The sequence below is a fragment of the Fukomys damarensis genome, unplaced genomic scaffold, assembly GCF_012274545.1.
Source record: "Fukomys damarensis isolate Sample0158 unplaced genomic scaffold, DMR_v1.0_HiC HiC_scaffold_6, whole genome shotgun sequence".
Taxonomy (NCBI): Eukaryota; Metazoa; Chordata; class Mammalia; order Rodentia; family Bathyergidae; genus Fukomys; species Fukomys damarensis.
Genome location: NW_022900918.1, coordinates 32,809,214 through 32,826,356, shown reverse-complemented (window position 1 = coordinate 32,826,356; position 17,143 = coordinate 32,809,214). Strand labels below are relative to the sequence as shown.

The 17,143-nt window shown below is 43.6% G+C and overlaps 2 protein-coding genes across 6 annotated transcripts in view; one reads left to right on the top strand and one right to left on the bottom strand.

The window, feature by feature from the left end:
• Positions 1-17,143, bottom strand: part of Ubac2 (UBA domain containing 2) — a 157,017-nt gene that overhangs the window by 36,254 nt on the left and 103,620 nt on the right. For all 4 annotated transcript variants that reach the window (XM_010604598.2, XM_033760961.1, XM_019204606.2 and 1 more), the window contains one exon: positions 6,176-6,421. In XM_010604598.2, the coding sequence (XP_010602900.1) occupies positions 6,176-6,421 (246 nt within the window). The remainder of the gene's footprint in view (positions 1-6,175; positions 6,422-17,143) is intronic.
• Gpr183 (G protein-coupled receptor 183) overlaps positions 1-17,143 on the top strand; it is an 85,524-nt gene that overhangs the window by 40,511 nt on the left and 27,870 nt on the right. The window lies entirely within an intron of this gene.

Here is a 17,143-nt window from a genome sequence, read left to right as displayed (position 1 = left end):
GAGGAGTCCTCAGATACAAGCAGCAAGGTAACTGACATCTCCTGCTCTATATCCGCCAACTGTGTCAGGGGAGTGTGAAGCTAGGAGAACAGAGCTAATGTGCCTGACATTGCCTCTGCGTGAATTTACAGAACAGGACAACCCTGATGCAGGAGTTGTCAGGCTGCAGAAACTACAGGTAGGGCCACGAGATCCCGAGACAACTGTCCAGGACCTTTTCGATGGTGGCCACTTGTGGAAGTGTCCAGAAAGAGCCATGAGAGGCTGAAGTGCTTTTGGAGCATTACCACACTGCTGGGCTGATGAACCTATGGCCCGCTGGCCCCTGAGCCTATCCACACCCTTGGGACCCAGCGCCAGAGGAGACAAGACCTAGCGTTGCCACACTGCTCCCTGGGGCCGTGAAATCAGCAGATGCTACACAGTGATGAGAAATGTTCTCCATAGCCTAAGCTGGTAATTACCATGGTAACAACAGCTCTAATGGATGTTGGCCTGACTACTACTGGCTGTCTTGGGCAAATGCGAATTCTTGCTGTCCCCACAGCTGTGTGGGGCTCCTATGCTTTTCCTTGATCTTCCAGAACTACCTTCTCTCCAAGCTCTCTGTCCCCCACAGAGCCAGGATTCCCTTTCTTCGTGCTGCCCAGATACAGATGTGGCCTTTACCCCGTGCCGGCTTTCTACTCATCCTGCATTCAGCAGGCCTCACTAGGAGAGGTCATTCTGTCGATACTCATTGCACACATTCCCCCGAAGATATACTGAGTTCCTAGTATGTGCCCAGCATAATTCGCAGAATAGCGATGCAAATGAAGTCTCCCATCCCAGGGCACACCGGTGGGGACAGGAAGTTATCCTTAGTGAGACTGGGTCAGAGACCACTGAGCAGAAGGAGTCTCAGGATCCTGATGAGAGGCTGCAGAAGGCTTCTTAGAAGAGGTGCCATTTGCCAGGAACCCTGCAGAGTGGGGAGGAGTCTGTGGTGCATGAGTGGAGTGAAGAGGCTGTCACAGGGCAGGCTTGTTGCTGGCTGAGAAAAGGGCAAAGTTGAAGTCAGGAGAGCGTGGAAAAGCACACGGCTCCAGTGAATTGCAAAGAGCTCAGCACGGTTTGCTGCAGACTGCAGAAAGGAGATGTGGCTAAGCAGAAGCCTGTATCTTAACCACCTTCACAGCCATGGATGGACACCGAGAACATTCAGTGGGAGAGAAAGCATCAGACTTGGGTTTCTCAGAGGTGGCTGGACCACAATGAGGTGGTGAGAGAAGGCCATAGAGGCTGCTACCAGAACCCACACAGATGATGGTGTGGGCCCGGGCCAAGGCAGCCTGGACCATGGCGAGGGAGGGAATGATCAACTTATATCAAGAAGCTCCCTGGGATGGGCTGAGAGGGATACGGATGCTGAGTGAGAATCATCCCCGAGAAGCCTCACGTGTGAGCCCTCAGGTACTGGAGCTTGTCATCAAGGTAGAGTGAGGAGGAGAGGCACATTTAGCAAAGAAATGGTGAATTCTGAGTGTCTGTGAACACCAGTGGAGATGCCAGCACCTAGCAAGACATGGAGGCCTGGAGCCTGGAGAAGGAGGCCCAGTTCCCCATCCAGATTGGGAGCCGCGAGCCTAACAGAGAGTGAGGCTGTGGCTTTGGGTCACCCTCTGTGCGGCTAGCGGAACTCAGCAGTGGGATGGTCAGAGTCCGGAAACGGCCCATCCGGGCAGTGGACAGGGGAAGAGGAGTCCCACAAAGACTGGCACCAGTCTGAGGGCTGGATTTAAATCTCCGTCTAGCTGGCTGCACCTTTGTGTCTCTCCTTGCCCGTCTACCTTTCACATGACAATATGATGTGATTCTCTGAAGTGAGAGTCCTATCTTTATTACCGAGTGAACCACTTTCCCCAGCTTCCAGCATCAACCTCCAAATCAACTGTCTGGCTTAGCGCCTGCTCCTTGATCAGCTGCCTGGGATCTCCCACTTCCCAGGGTGTACCCCGCCACGTCCCTCTCACACAGGCTCCAGGAGGTCCTTCCTGTCCAGGGCTGCACTGTTCCCTCCATGACGATGCTTCTTGCTTCCTTCCCCCGGACTGAGGAGCCTTGTCCTCTCCATCCATCCAAATCCTGCCTATGCTTCATTTACCAAAACCCTGGACAGATCAGTCCGCAACAATGGTGCTGTTCCCATGGGCATAGCACATATCCATGTTCCCAGATGTTCACCTAGTCTAGGTTCCTCTGCCTGGGCTTCCTGGGGCCAATCACAAGCTCATTAAGGGAAAGGATGTGTCTTTCACTTCTTCTGCACCTCAGAGGATCCCCTGGTCCTGGTGAGGGTTTCTCAAGCAGCCTGGCTGCACCCCCAGAGCCAAGGGAGGAGCATGGGTGGTGGGCAGCAGTGAGCAGCTGGGTAGCTGCTGGACCAAGATGGAAGATGACACAGGCAAAGACCTCTCCGGGGACACAATAAGTACACTTGGTTACCTCGGAAAGCTTGAAGTTAAAAACCGCAGGCAAGTCACTTTAAGTGTTTACTAGTTACTGAATGACTTTCTCACCAAATAAACTCTGAGTGCTATGAAACATCTGAAAACCAACAGGTTTTAAAACCAACAATACATTTACTTTAAATGAGATAACACAACTTGAGGTTGCCTACAATAAAACGATTCAGAGGCATTAATGCAAACAACAACGACAACAACAACAACAACAAAAATGATACACATGAAGCTTTCTGAAGTCGGAAGCCAAAGTTCTGAGTCTGGGTTTAAAAAGCTGATTTGATTGAACCTTAAGCCGGCAGCACTGAGCTTCCTGCCAGCCACAGCTAAAAGAAAAGTAGCATGATCAGGGATCTGAGGTACAGGCCTTGGAGTCCCACACACAGATCCTGCATCAGCAGTTCCACGTCCCTGGCAAGACAGCACCCTTCTGAACATTGAGCCCGTGAAGGAAAACCTGTACCTCTCAAGCCAGGTAAATGAGAACACGTGCAGAATACGTACACGTGACTGGTAAGCGCGGTGGTGCTCTTCTCACTGACAGGCGGCAGCCATGGCAATTCTGCTCCGTGATGACCGGAACTGGTGGCTGTTCTCAAAGCTGCAACCGCAATGGCCAGCCCTAGGCTATCCTAGGCCCAGCCTATAAGCACTGAGTAGTGAACTGTTTACAAACAGAAGAAAGCAAACCTTCCCAGTGTAACTGCTGTCTGTGGTTCTCATGGACGCACACAGCACAGAGATGGTTTACAGAGGTATTCTTTGTGAGGACTGTTGGAGAAGTTCTCTCTTTGGTGATTTATGATGTAAGGACTCAGGGTTAAACACAGCCCAGTGAGAAAGTTCAGCAGGAGCTAAGCTAATGAGGTTCAGGCATATAAATGAGACAGCACAGTAAGCGGAGGTGAATAGAGTATGATGTTTGCCATCCAGCAGACCATGTAACATAAAGGCCCCTGTGAGAGCCCAGGAGCTGGTACCTGGGCTCTGGGCTTCAGACCTGTGGTGAGGAGACTCAGCTAGGAGTAGAAGGGTTGACAGTGCAGGTGGTAACCTCCAGTCCTGGCAGGAACGTTTGGTGTTTTACACACTGAGGCTTGGGCTGGTACCAGGAGATCCTGTGGTATTCTAAGCCTCTGCAGTTGGGAAAGACCCTGGGCGACATCTGCAGCCAGCCACCAGGGAGGTGCCCCATGTGGCCCCTACAGTCTGGGGGCAGGATGTGCCTCTACTGCAGAGGATTATGTTCCTGCTGAAAGCTGCTGGTGCCTGTCCAAAGGCCAGGTGTGCCTGGTATCTGCAGTGGAAACCCACCAAGAGAGGGTGTGCTGGGCCCAGCAGAACTCCATCAGATGAAGATGGGGCACTGGGTCAGCACAGGCAGGGAGGGCCAGAGGGCACAGGTAAGCTGCATGTCAACCTCCTCTGCTCTTCTGCAGCTCATACCTATAGCCACGCGCTGGTGGGTTCCTGATGACAAAGTGAAAGAAGGCAAAGGACAAGTCTGGCTCATGGATGGATTGCTGGAAGGGGATCCTTTTGGGGAGGAGGGGGCTGTGAAAGACAGAGATTGGGGAAATAAATTCTCCTGCGCAGAGCTGGGTGGTGTGACAGTCATCCGCTTTGCACAGAAGAAGTAATAAGACACAGAATAGGGATTCACTGGTGTGGTCAGCAACTTGGTTGGCTGGTCAGGGACGGGGAAGGAGGACACAAGGAAATCCATGGAAGAGGCAAAGCAAGTGGACACAGCTAAAGGAACAGAGGAAGGGTGGTGATGCTGTTTTATAAACCAGTGCCTACCATGGACACCCATCACAGCAAAAGCACTGGACAGGAGGCAGGCGGAGGGACCCAGTACTCCATCACTGAACCCTAGGGTGGGCCACAGTGGCAGGAAGGAGGCTATGTGTGGGCCTCTCATGCAGGCAGATCTTGCTGCTGTCACTGGGGAGAATCCAAACTGCCACCAACAGAGCCAATCTGCCCCCATTCTCGAGCAGGACACATGGCCACTTCTGGCCAAGTAGACCTCCGGCCCTCTTCACCCTGGAGGAGCTGTGTAACAGACTCAATCATGATCTCCACAGTCCTATGGTGAAGTTTTACCCCGCAAACAAGGGTTTTGAAGGAGATAATTAAGATTACACGAGGCCATGAGGTAGGCCCTAATCCTACAGGACTGGGGGCCTCAGAATACGAAGCTGCAAAGTATGGTGCTTTCTACTGAGGGACTCTGAATGGAAGGCCACAGGAAGGCCCCAGGGTCTCTGATCTCCTATCATCTGGTCTCTTGTCCTTCCACCTCGGAGTTGCTCTTCCCCAAGACAGGTCATAGAACAGGAGCCCCTTCTCACAAAGCAAGCCATCAAATCTACAGAGGACTCTCTCTCTCGCTGCTCCCTTGGTGACCCTCATTCCCCAAGGCTCCTGTCCCATATCTGGGAGAGGGCATGCCACACAGAGGAGACAAGAAGAATCTGAGTAGACAGGTCCTGCTGGGGTCCCTGCTGTCACTATCAGGCTACATCCTTTGACTTCCCTGCAGGATTTATCTCCTCCTGGCAAACACAAGGCTTCCTCTACAACCTGTGTTCACCTTGTACATAGTTCTCTTACAGAACTCACATAGCTCCTTGCGTTCAGCTCTCCTCTCTGCAGAGTTGACTCCATCATTGACACCTCCAGCTCAGACTCCAAGGGAGGGAGAGATGTGCACCCTCCAGCCTTAGATACCACATGGCTACCTTTACAGTATGTTCCAGAGTCACTTCAGATTCAAATGCATCTCCAGGCAGCAACTTTTATTTCTCACTCTCTTCTGCCCTCTCCTCCTATCCCATTATAAACTCCGGGACCCACAGCCTGTAAAGGACTCAAAGATGCCAGACCTAACTTTATTTCTCCTGGCTGTTGCAAGATCTATAGAGTTAGCTCTTCCACCCTAGGCTGGCAGGATGCAGGGGGATGGCAGGAGAGACTCACATCTCCCAGCACCCCAGAGAGTAAAGAAGACAGGGCAAGACACGAAAAGCATAGTGTGCTGGGTCACAGAGGTGTCCAAGGACGATGAGGCTTGAGCTTTTGGCCTAAGCATAACAACCCATCTTCCCTGTCTCCCTTGTTTGCACAGTGAGCCATTTGTAGATAAATAAACAATACTTGATTACAAGCTACGAAGACATGGCATTTATCTGATTCACATTGGTTGCTCTCCTAAAATTGTCTTACCTTCATATTCTCTTCATTTCAAACAACGAAAATCATGAAGCTTCACATTTCATATGTAGCACATGATTAGCATTTTAACAGGAAGACACTTGTGGCTTTTACAAGATTATACACAGATAAATATCCTATCTTGCTAACTAGGTTGGTGTTTCTCTAAGAAATAATGCTTATCTAATAAAAGTAGAACAAGAATGTCCAGTCTGACCAATAGTTCAGCTGCAATTTATTTTTTTGCCCTTTAAAAACAACCAAGTTCCATCCCCGGCACCAAAAATAAATAAATAAGTAACAACCAAGAACGGCCACCACCGGAGACCTACATCCTGTCTGGAAAGATGTCGACTCCACACCACAAAGCACAGGAATAGCAGGATGCAACCCCCATCACAGGAGAAAAGCTACCCAGGCCCGCACTTCACACCGAAGCCGTCAGCTGTTACCTGCTGCTGTCTCTGTCGCCTCGCCTGTGCAAACTGCGAGAGCATCAGCTGCCGGTCGAGCTGCTCCATTCTCTGCTGCCTCTGGATGTCCACGGTGGCTCCCATCCCAATTCTGGCCTCAGTGCTAGGCTCTGACGAGGAGAAGATGGGCTCTAGTGTCCAGGAGAGGAACTGGGCCATCCAGCTGGGGACGCAGAGCACCTGGTGAACCTGGAACATTTTGCTGTCATAGCACAGACCGGAAATCTAAAAGAAAAAGACCAACTGGACTGTTAAACTATAATAAAGATTGAAAGAGTATAATTCAACATAGAAACTAGTAACTGCAGGGGCTAGGGATGTAGCTCAGTGGCTCCCCAACTGCCTCACAAGTACAAGGTCATGAGTTCAATCCCCTGTACAAAAAAAGAAACTAATAACTGTAAAACATCCCAGATGGTATTTCTCTTAGCTTTATCAGCGTTAGGTGATAAGCAAAAACTCTGAGCAAGTTACGGAATACTAAACATAACAACCAACAAAAATTTAATTTACACAGTGAAACAAAATTGCATTTATTCAATGAGGAGATGGTAAAATCTTAGCCATTTAACAAAGTACAGGTAAAAAATTAAAAATTAATGTCTTCATTTTTTTAGAAAAAAATGCCATTAAAGATCTAATGAGCCAAACAACTCCATACTGTACTAGCTTTGTGGCTGTCCCTCATGGCAGAGGGCCACCAGAGACACATAAGAAGAAAACTGCTCTGAGGTTCAAGCATCCAACTCCAACACAATAGATTCATCAGAAAATACAGATGACCTAAAACCTTGGCTTATTTTTTTTCATATAGTATTTTAATCAGGTTTTCAAGTACTGTATTGAGTTTTCTAGATGTTTAAATTCTTCATCAACGTTAGTTATCAGCTAATAATTCTTTTTACAAAAGTATTTTCATCTTTAAGGAAACTTACATGCAAAGAGAAGCCTCAAGACTCCCTGTAGTTTTCTAGGTAAAAATAACTATAGCTACGGCTTTGTTAAAGAACCTTTAATTCTTAGGATAAGAAATTATTTATACCAAATAAAGCACTTAACAATTTTGTGCCTAATCTGAGAAAAGAACACTTTAATGTTTTATTAATGCAATTTAAATTTATTTGGCAAGGATTCATTGAGTTCCTATACTGCAAATACTGTAGGGACAAGATAATAAGGTCCCCCATGCCCACAGAAGTGACAGTGCTCAATCTAAAGAAAAGACAATAAGCAAGCGAATGCACAAAACAACCTCAGATAAGATTTATGAAGGAACTTGGAACAGGAACCCACTTTATGTGGGATGGCGAGGGAAGCCCTCAGAGGAAGTGATACTTGAGCAAAGATCTTAAGGATGGAGGGGTGCCCAGGAATTGAAGAATAAGAAGACTGCAGGTGAGAAAACAGCCAGTGCTATGGAGGAGGCAGCTTGGGAGAATCCGTTAGGCATCTTAGTGGAGCTATCAAGTGGGCAGCTGAATATACAAATCTGGAACTCGAGGAGACAGGCAGCGAGGACTTGGGAGCTTCTGGATACACCAGGGCAAGTAGGCCAGTGGGATCGGATAACACCAGGGTCATATTTCAGAAGAGACAGGAGAATGAACCCAGCTGTGTGCCAACCCATACTGTGTGGATAGACAGAGTAGGAGATGCCAGTAAAGAACTCTGTGAAGAGGCTGCTGGGGAACAGGAGGGTTTAGCAGCAGTGACGCAGAGAGAACGTTTACAGAGAGGAACAGATAGTTCTGTGTAACTCAGGTTACACAAGCAAGATGGAGGAAGGATCACAAACGCAGGCCTCTGACAACTTTATCAGGATGTCTGGGGCAGCTGTCGGCACAAAAGACAGACGGTAGGCGGAAGAGTGGAGAGTGGAGGGCTTTCGACTTCAAACAATTTCTGTGTTGCTCCTCTATAAATCAACAAAGAGGATGAAAACAGAAACAAACTCTGTGGTTAGTGCACCCCAAAAGCACCTGTGCTTCACTTAGCGGACAGGGAGAGCGGATGCACATGGCGCCGAGGCTCAGGGATCAGAGTCAGGAGGCGCGGAGGGCACAAGAGGAAGCAGCACACCTCTTCCCGCAGCGTCAGGTCCACCCTGTTCCTCGAGGTGAGATGGAGGGGGATGCAGGGCAGGCACCGCAGGGCAGGGTCTGAGCTGGGAGCCCACAGAAAAAGGGGTGCATGGGTGAGAGTGGGGATGTAACTGAAGAAATGGCAGTCAAGGGTTTCCAGAAGTAGTAAGGAATACAAATCCTCAGACTGAAAACACTAGTCTCCAGCAGGATAATAAAATGAAATTTACTTCTAGACACCTCGTAGCAAGACAAAAAGAAATCCTTACAAGCAACCAGAGATATAACACCAACAAAAAAGATACTAAAACCAACAGAGATTACAGAAGCCTTGCTAGAGAAAAACTTACAAAGTACAGAAGGGAATATTAAAAAAACAAAACAAAGCTCTAGTGGTGAGTATAAAGACCATTATCCAAGAATGGGAAGAGGTACAGTTGTTAAGATACCAGTTTTCACCAAATTAATACAAACTCAATGGATTGCAAAATAAAATCACGACAGTACTTTGTTGGAATATAAATGCCAATCTTCACATTTATGTGGAACATTTGAGGTTTAAATTAAAAAATATATGTATAGAGAAGCCAGGTATAGAAAACTGCACTGATTGTGACTTCTGCAGTGGATCAGTCTCCTGTGCACCAAGACGCTGAAGCGAAGCTCAGAGATGACCGTCACGCGTGCAGAGCAGCAGCAGGGGGAAAGCGCTCACTGGTGCCCGCCTCTGGCACGCTGCAGGACCCTGAGTTGTCACACGAAGTGCTACTGTAACACGCTGCAGACATTCATTAAGGGTTAAAACATACAGAGCTTAAAAATTTAGTTTCTCATAAACATTTGATAATCACACCACTCTATTTCATGACAAGATGGAATAAGAGTAACTGCATTAAAATTTTACCAAGTTACTACCAAAAGTATTGAGAGCATCACTTCTTATCATGGTCCCTACATTTATATATTACTTTAAACTTTAATTTTCATTATCTCATAAATCATTCTTGTATTGACACTTTTGAATAAGACCATTTTCTTGAAATCTTATTAGAAAAAAAAGGCAGGCTTTATAAATAGCCCATGGCTGGGAACATTAGTTCAGTGGTAGTGCACCTGCCAAGCACAGATGAGGTCCTGCATTCAATCCCCAGTGCTGCACAACATAAAACAGAAAAACAAAAAAAAAACAAACCATACACTGTGGTTTTCATGTCAACAGGCCAGGGAAGCTAACCAGAGGAAGTATGTCCTTCACAGATAAAGAAGGAGGCAAGAGATGACCAGATAAAGCAAAAGGATCAAACAGGTTGTCTGAGAAGGCCAGCAAGGACCAGAATCACAGCACTTGGGTGCAGGAATCAAAAACATTAGTTAGGAAAATGGACACAGAGGCCGGGCGATTAGAGAACATTCCGGCTCACATCCCATTGAGAAGACAGGCTGAAGACCCAGTCTTAGCTCTGGGCCAGAAGCAGGGGTGACAGCTATTCCCTTATAAGACTAATGGGAAAAAAGAAATGAAAAGAAATAACTTTCTTTTAAGCCACTAGTAAACATGGACATGACTGCATATTCATGCAGGTTTTTGAGACTAACAATCCTTTTTAAAAAGGAATAACTAAATGATGCTTGATAGGCAAATAAAGAATTTACCAGGCAGAAAATGAGCAAACTCTCTTTACACAGAGTCAACCTCAACTGTCCCCTGTAACCACAGCAGGCAAAGGTGAGAAACCATGACCTGAAAATGACACCCTGGTGCCAAGCTCTTTCTCCAGTGAACAGTGGTTGAACAAAACCCCAGTGGGTACACTGCACCACTGGAGTCCCTGTGGACCACTGTCCCTACACTCAAGAAACTTACTTCTAAAGGGACAACTGGACAGATACGAGGGGCTGCTTTCCGGGGAGAATGACAGTGGCTCCACATGACAGAAACAAGCCACAGGCATCAGTGTCCTCTTGTGCCTGGGCCCCACACACAAACTCTGTGTGCAATCAAGGACTGAGGAAAATAGATGAACTGATGCCCGTGTTGATCATCCAACAAGTATTTACTGGGCACTGTTACGCGCCAGGCCATGTTCTATGCACTGGAATACAGCAGGGGGAAAACAGAAGAATCCTTGCCCTAATCAGCTCTACAATTTCCTAGGTCCTCTTCTGCACTGAAAAGTCTAAAAAAAAGAAGGAACTTTGCAAGCTTCTTAATTTACCACGCAAAGAATGTGTATAAATTAGAGATGCCTGACGTTATTTCTGATTAATTTTGAAGATTGTTTTTTCAAAACCATGTGGTTTCTGGTAGCTATTCTAAGAGTCTTGCCATCTTGTATTTAAGTGCAAATGTGATTCTGACTAAACCCTTTACAGTGGACCCTTGAGTTACAGCTGGCCTGACATACAAACAACTTGGGTTAGTTTTAGTTTTAACTTACAACCAAGGTCTTGAGTTATAACCCAAATGCTGGACACCTGTGCTTCCAGATGGTCTCAGATACAGATTTAACCCTTAAAAGTTCTAGAAGCATGTTACAACATCCTTTCCTGTGTGGGGTTCAATGAGAAATCCCAGGCCAATATCTAAGGACACAGAGATCTGCCTGTGAACAGGAGAGAGACTTTGAAGGCAACTGACCAACCTGAGTTAAACTTGCCCTTGGGAATGAATTAAGTTTGTAAGTGAAGGGTCCACTGTATATAGTTCTTTTCCTACTCACGTGTGGGAAGAGGGGTGATGTTAACCTGAAATATTCTGACATATCCACTTAAAACACTGGATATTGTTCCAACTCTTAAGATTTTAAGTTGGAATAGAGACAGAAAGAGACAGATCACATTGTTTCTATCAAACTGTCTTAGAAAGCTGCTCCAAGCTTTCTTCTTTGGAAAACCATGTATCTAGAGAGCTAGGTCAGCTGTGTAAAACACAAGACCCCAAGAAACAGTGAATTAAATACAACAGAATTTTTTCCTGCTTCATATTAAAAAAGCTTCAATCATGTGAACCAAATTCCAAGCAGGAAAAAGAAACTCAGGAGAGAAGAAAAGGGTAAAAGTCTGAGTTAAGGAACCTTCTCAGAAGCTGCACCAATGTGTGTGTTGACAGCTTACTGGTTCGGACGTCACAGCTTAGTCCACACTGAGACACAAAAGACTTTACCACCAGACCAAATTAAAAGTTAAAGAGGAAACAGACTTCTGCTAAAATTTGTTTCTCACATTGGAATAAACGTATACTCAGTGTGAATATGAAGATGTGGAAAGATTTTGGATTTATAGAAATAAAATCAATGGTGAAAAACTCATTGCTTTCAATCCTAGGCTAGGAACCAGACAATGATGTCTATTTACTATTTTTTATTTAATGTTTATTGGCTGGTGTAGTAAGACAAGAAAAACAGAAGGAACAGAGTGGAAAGAAGCAGAGAAACAAAGCATAATTCCTGAGGACACTGTGTGTATAAAAAACCCTAAGGAATTCACAGAAAGGCTACCAAAAATAATAAATAATTTAGCAAAGTTGCAGAATACAAGAGCAACTGACAGAAATCAACCAGTATTCCTATATACCAGCAACAAACAACTGCAGAAAAACTATAAAAATAACTCTATTTATAGAATATCAAAAGAAAAAACCCACCTAGGATTACTAAGGAATATACCTAATGAAAAGTGTGCAAGGTCTATACATTAAAAACTTTAAAATTCCAAGAAAGAAATGAAGAAGAACTAAATAATGTAGACATACCATGTTCATGATGATTGGAAGATTTAACACTGTTAAAATGGTTATATTGGCTATTTATTACCAAGTAATATGTTACTCAAAATTCTGGCTTCAAACAATCAGCATTTATTATTTTTTCTTTTTTGTGGGGCTGGGATCTATGAGTAGCTTTGTTGGGTGGTTAAGGCGTGAGGTCTCTCCTGAGGCGGCAGTCAAGATGTTAGCCTATCAGCACTCTCCTAAGACTTGCCTGGGGCTGGAAGAGAAGCTTCTAATATAGCTAAAGAAACACACCTTGCAAGTTACTCTTACGTTGGCAGGAGGCAGTTTTTGGTCATGTGGCGCTCATCATAAGGCAGCTTCAATTCAGTGTCCCTATGTCATGGCAGCTTCCTTCCCGGAGAGAAGGCAACACGGTTTCTCATGACCCACCCTCGGGATCACAGTCTGGCATTTTTGCCACATTCTATCCACTACAAGTGAGTCACTGAGTATAACTCATTTTCTAAGGGAGGGGAAATAAGCTCCACTTCTTAACGTATAGAACAATTTGTGGATATAGCTCAAAACCATCACAGAATTCTTCCCAAATTGATCTACGGTTTCAATGTAATCCCATGTAAAACTGTTTTTCACCCTTTTTGAAGAAATTACAAGCTGGTCTAAAAATGTATACAGAAGGTCAGCATTCCTAAAACATGTAAACCAGTTTTTAAAAAGAACTAAATTAGAGGGCTTATGTTGCCTGATTTCAAGACACACACATCTGTTGTAATCACAACAGTAGGGCACTTGTGTAAGAACACTCACAATAAATCACAGGGACATAAGAGTCACGAAATAGACCTGCATTGGTCTATTGAGTTGTTTTTTGATTTTTGGTACTGGGGATCGAACTTGGGTCCTTGGGCTTGCAAAGCAGGTGGTGGAACCACTGAGCTAAATCCCCCAGCCCTATTGTGTTTTGACAAGGTGCCAAAATAATGCAAAATAGAGAGTCTTTATAAAAAATGATGATGCAACAACTGGATATCTGTATGCAAAACAATAAATCTCAAGTCTTACCTCATAAGAATGACATGCAAACTCTATCACAGACTTTAGTATAAAAGTAAAAACTAATAAATTATAGGAGAAAATCTTTGTGACAGTGAACTAGCAAAAATTTCTTAAAAGAACGTCACAAGCTTTAAAAAATTGCTAAGAACAAATTAATCAAGATTTTGAAATTTTGCTCTCTGAAAGATACAGAGAAACAGAGAAGCAAAGCATAGATTGGCATAAAATTTTTATAAAACACATACAACAAATGGCTTATAGCCACAATATGTGGAGTATTTTTTAAAGTCAACTGAAAGACAACTCAACTCTAAAAATGAGTAAAAGTCTGAAAAGACATGTCCCAAAATGGTCTCTAAGTATATGGAAAATTCCTTTCTGTCACTAAAAACATATAAATAAACCCACAAAATATCACTACACATCCCTCTGAAATGGCTATAGCTAAAATGGTGACCACAAGAAGTGCTGACAAAGATGTGAAGCAACTGGAACTCTCAGGCATTGATGGTAGAAATGCAAAATATAGCCTCTCAATAAACAATGTGACAGAACCTCTTCGTGTTAAATACATACTTGCCATATGATCCAACAATTCCCTGAAAAATGGAAATATATGTTCTTACACAGATGTTCATAGAGGCATTATTCATAATAACCTAAACCTGGAAAAAACCCCAATGTTCATTAATATCTCAGATGAACAAACAAACTGTGATGATGTATCCATACTATAGATCAAACTTACAATGACAGGGAAAGAAATATTAATACAATAGATGAGTCTCAAAAGCATCACATTAGGTGGGCATGGTAGCATGCACTGAAGTCCTAGCTACTGAAGAGGCTGAAGCAGGATGACCACTGGCATGTAGGATTGAGAAGCCAGCCTCGACAACACAGCAAGATCCAGTCTCAAACAATAACAACAACCCAAGGCAAAACAGAATCCTTCCCAAACCAAGTAACATCTGGCTAAATGAAAAAACTGTAGAGTACAAAAGTCTTCATAGTATACAATTCCAGATATACAAAATTCTAGAAAAGATAAAGCTATAATGACATAAAGATCTGTGTGTACTTGGGTCTGGCAGTTGGGCATGAAGACAGAGAACAAATAGACATGAAGAGTCTTTAAAGCGGGAGAGGTCTTTTTTCCATCTTGAGAAACTGCATTTGAAAACTGGTGAATTCTTTTGCCTTTAAGGAACATCTTGATAAAAGAAAAACAGAATTTTTCAAAACGGTAAATGTGAAGATCTAGAAAGATCTAGACATTTACAGAAATATGTCTGCTTTTACCTTAAAAAAAAAACAGGTGGGATTTTTGCAGAATCAAATAACTTTTAACAACAAAATACCCCTGATGCTTTGAAAATGTTCCAGTTTCTAATATACATTAACATACAAAGACTTTTGTTTATATACTGTTTTTTTCAAAAGTAATGAATACATTCCAAATAGCATGTATTGATTTTAGCACAGTCCTTTCCCAGAGGTTATCAAGAAAGAAGAGCAATATCAACACGACCAGCCTCAAAGAGGAAGGAAAGCTCGAAAACTGAATAGTTTTAAGATATAATCAAATAGACTCAAGACTCTCTGTCTTGATAAGAAGACAATCTGAAGAAGACCCCGTGGGAAACACTCTGTGCTGCGACTAACATGTTAATCTATCTACCAGTGATCTCTACAACCTCAGTGTTTGGGGGTTTCTTGGTAACCTCCTCATCTCCATTTTTTTCTATAACCAGCAGAGCTATTAAACGAGACTACTATATTTTTTATTATCTTAAAATTTTCCATACCCCATTGTACTTCAGATTTATGGTCACAGCAGCGTGAGCAACATGAGACAAAGAGTTTGCTGGACATGAGGTATGAGCTGCATCGCTCACACAGCAGAGGAGAGGACCAATTAAATTTCTGGATGACCTTACAGGAGAAGGTAGTGCAGAGGAAAGCGTCTTCATATCAAGGAGAAAAGAGAGGCTGTGCACAAGATAAAGTTTTCTTGGAGAATGGTCAGTCCACAGAATTCATAATGAAGGCTGCAGAAAGTTGCTGATCACATCTTTCATTGTTTCTGGATTCTCTAAAACTTCATGTGCAAGATTATTCTCCAGAACTTTGTCTCCTTGATGATGAACGACTCACCTTAGTGGGGTAGTTTAGGGACAATCTCAGAATTGCTTTGTATAGAAGCATCCTGTGGCTGGAGCAGACGCAGATAAGAGCCTGTGGTATGCAGTAGAGGACTGGACTCACCGGGCCTGGGACAGGACACCTGGCCTTTGCCTCAGCTGTACCAGTTGTTGTTATGCAGCCTGAACCTCAGACCCCATCTATAAAATGGGACGTCCAGGTTCTCCACCACTGTGGAGAGCATGCTGGGAAATCAGTAATGCAGCACACACTAAAGCAGCCTAATAACCACGTCACACTGTTTATAGTACAGAAAGTATTCTTCTGACAAGATCAAAATGAAACGTTTGATAATTACAGAAGCGCCAAACATCATGCCAGGCACTGGGAATAATAAAGGATAGCGTGTAATTCCTAAATTGAAAAACAGGATTCTCCTACAACTCAACCGTAAATAAATAATCTGATTAAAAACTGGGCCAAACACTTGAACAGGCAATTTTCCAAAGAAGACATATACCTGACCAACAGGTACATGGAAAAAGCATCACTTATCAGCAGGGAAACGCAAATCAAAACCACAAAGGAGTATCATCTCACACCTGTTAAGATTGTCATTCTAAGTAAAAATACACAACAAAGGAGAAATACTCGTGAGGATGTGTAACAGTTGGAACCCTTGTGTACTACTGATGGAAATGCAATTAACGAAGCCATGGAAAACAGTGTTGAGGGCCCTAAAAAATTAAAAACAGAACCATTGTATGACCACTTCCGGTTTATACAGAAGAACTGAAATCAGGATCTTGAAGAGATAAAGGTATTCCCATGTTCACTGCAGCATTTACCACAACAGCCAAGACAGGGAAACAGTCTAAGTATTCAATGACAGATGAATGGATTAAGAAAATGTGGAATATGTATACAATGAAATATTACTGAGCCTTAAAAAGGAAATTCTGCAATCAGGAACAGTGTCCTTATACTAAGCAAAACAAACCACTTCCAAAAAAACCAATAGTACTAGATTTCTATGAAGTATCTAAGTCAAATTCACAGACTCAGGGAGTGGAATGGTGGTGCCAAGGACTAGGGAGGTGGGGAGAAGAGGGAAATTATTGATCAACAGGCAGAAAGTTTCAGTTAAGGAAGACAAGCAAGCTCAAGACAGTAGATGGACAACACTGTAGCTTTATTAACAATTTGTTGAGAGTAGATCTCATGTTAAGTATCTGTAATACAAACACACACACAACACACACTCTTTCAAATATACAATCCTAAAATGATGACAGTCCTTACTTCCTCAGGTTTGTGTGAGGATTAATCAAGATACCACTTATAAAGTGCTTAGAAAAGACTTCTATTAGCTTTCACTAGTTATACTATGGTAACAAATTATGCCAAATATCAGTAGCTTACACCAAATTTTTATTTTGTGCCCATGCTATGTATTGGCCGCAGGTGTGTGGTTCAACCTGGGGTCTCCGTCTCTGGCCCAGGCTTTTCTCACTGCCAAGAAAACACAGCAATGTGAAATCACACAATGGTTCTCAGAGCTGCTGCCTGAATAGGCTCGTCCTGCTTTTCAGCGACTAATGTAAGCCACAGGACAGTCTGATGTCAACAGGGCATGTAAAGGCCCTGAAAGAATGGGCCAGGTAGGCCTGTTAGTCTTCTGTCAATGTGTATTTAGGATAATTAACTTCATAAAGACTTATAAATCAATCTGATGCTGGGAAAAAGCGGGTGGAGGGGAAAGGAAAAAAGTAATTGAGACCTTATATTTGTGTACCAATGTAATCATTATGTACTAAAAAATAATATTAAAGATATGTTAGCCTAATAAATTAAAAGGAAAAAAAAAGAAAAAGAAAAGAATGAGCCAAGTACCAAAAAAGGGACTGATTTTTTTTTTTTTTTTTTTTTTTT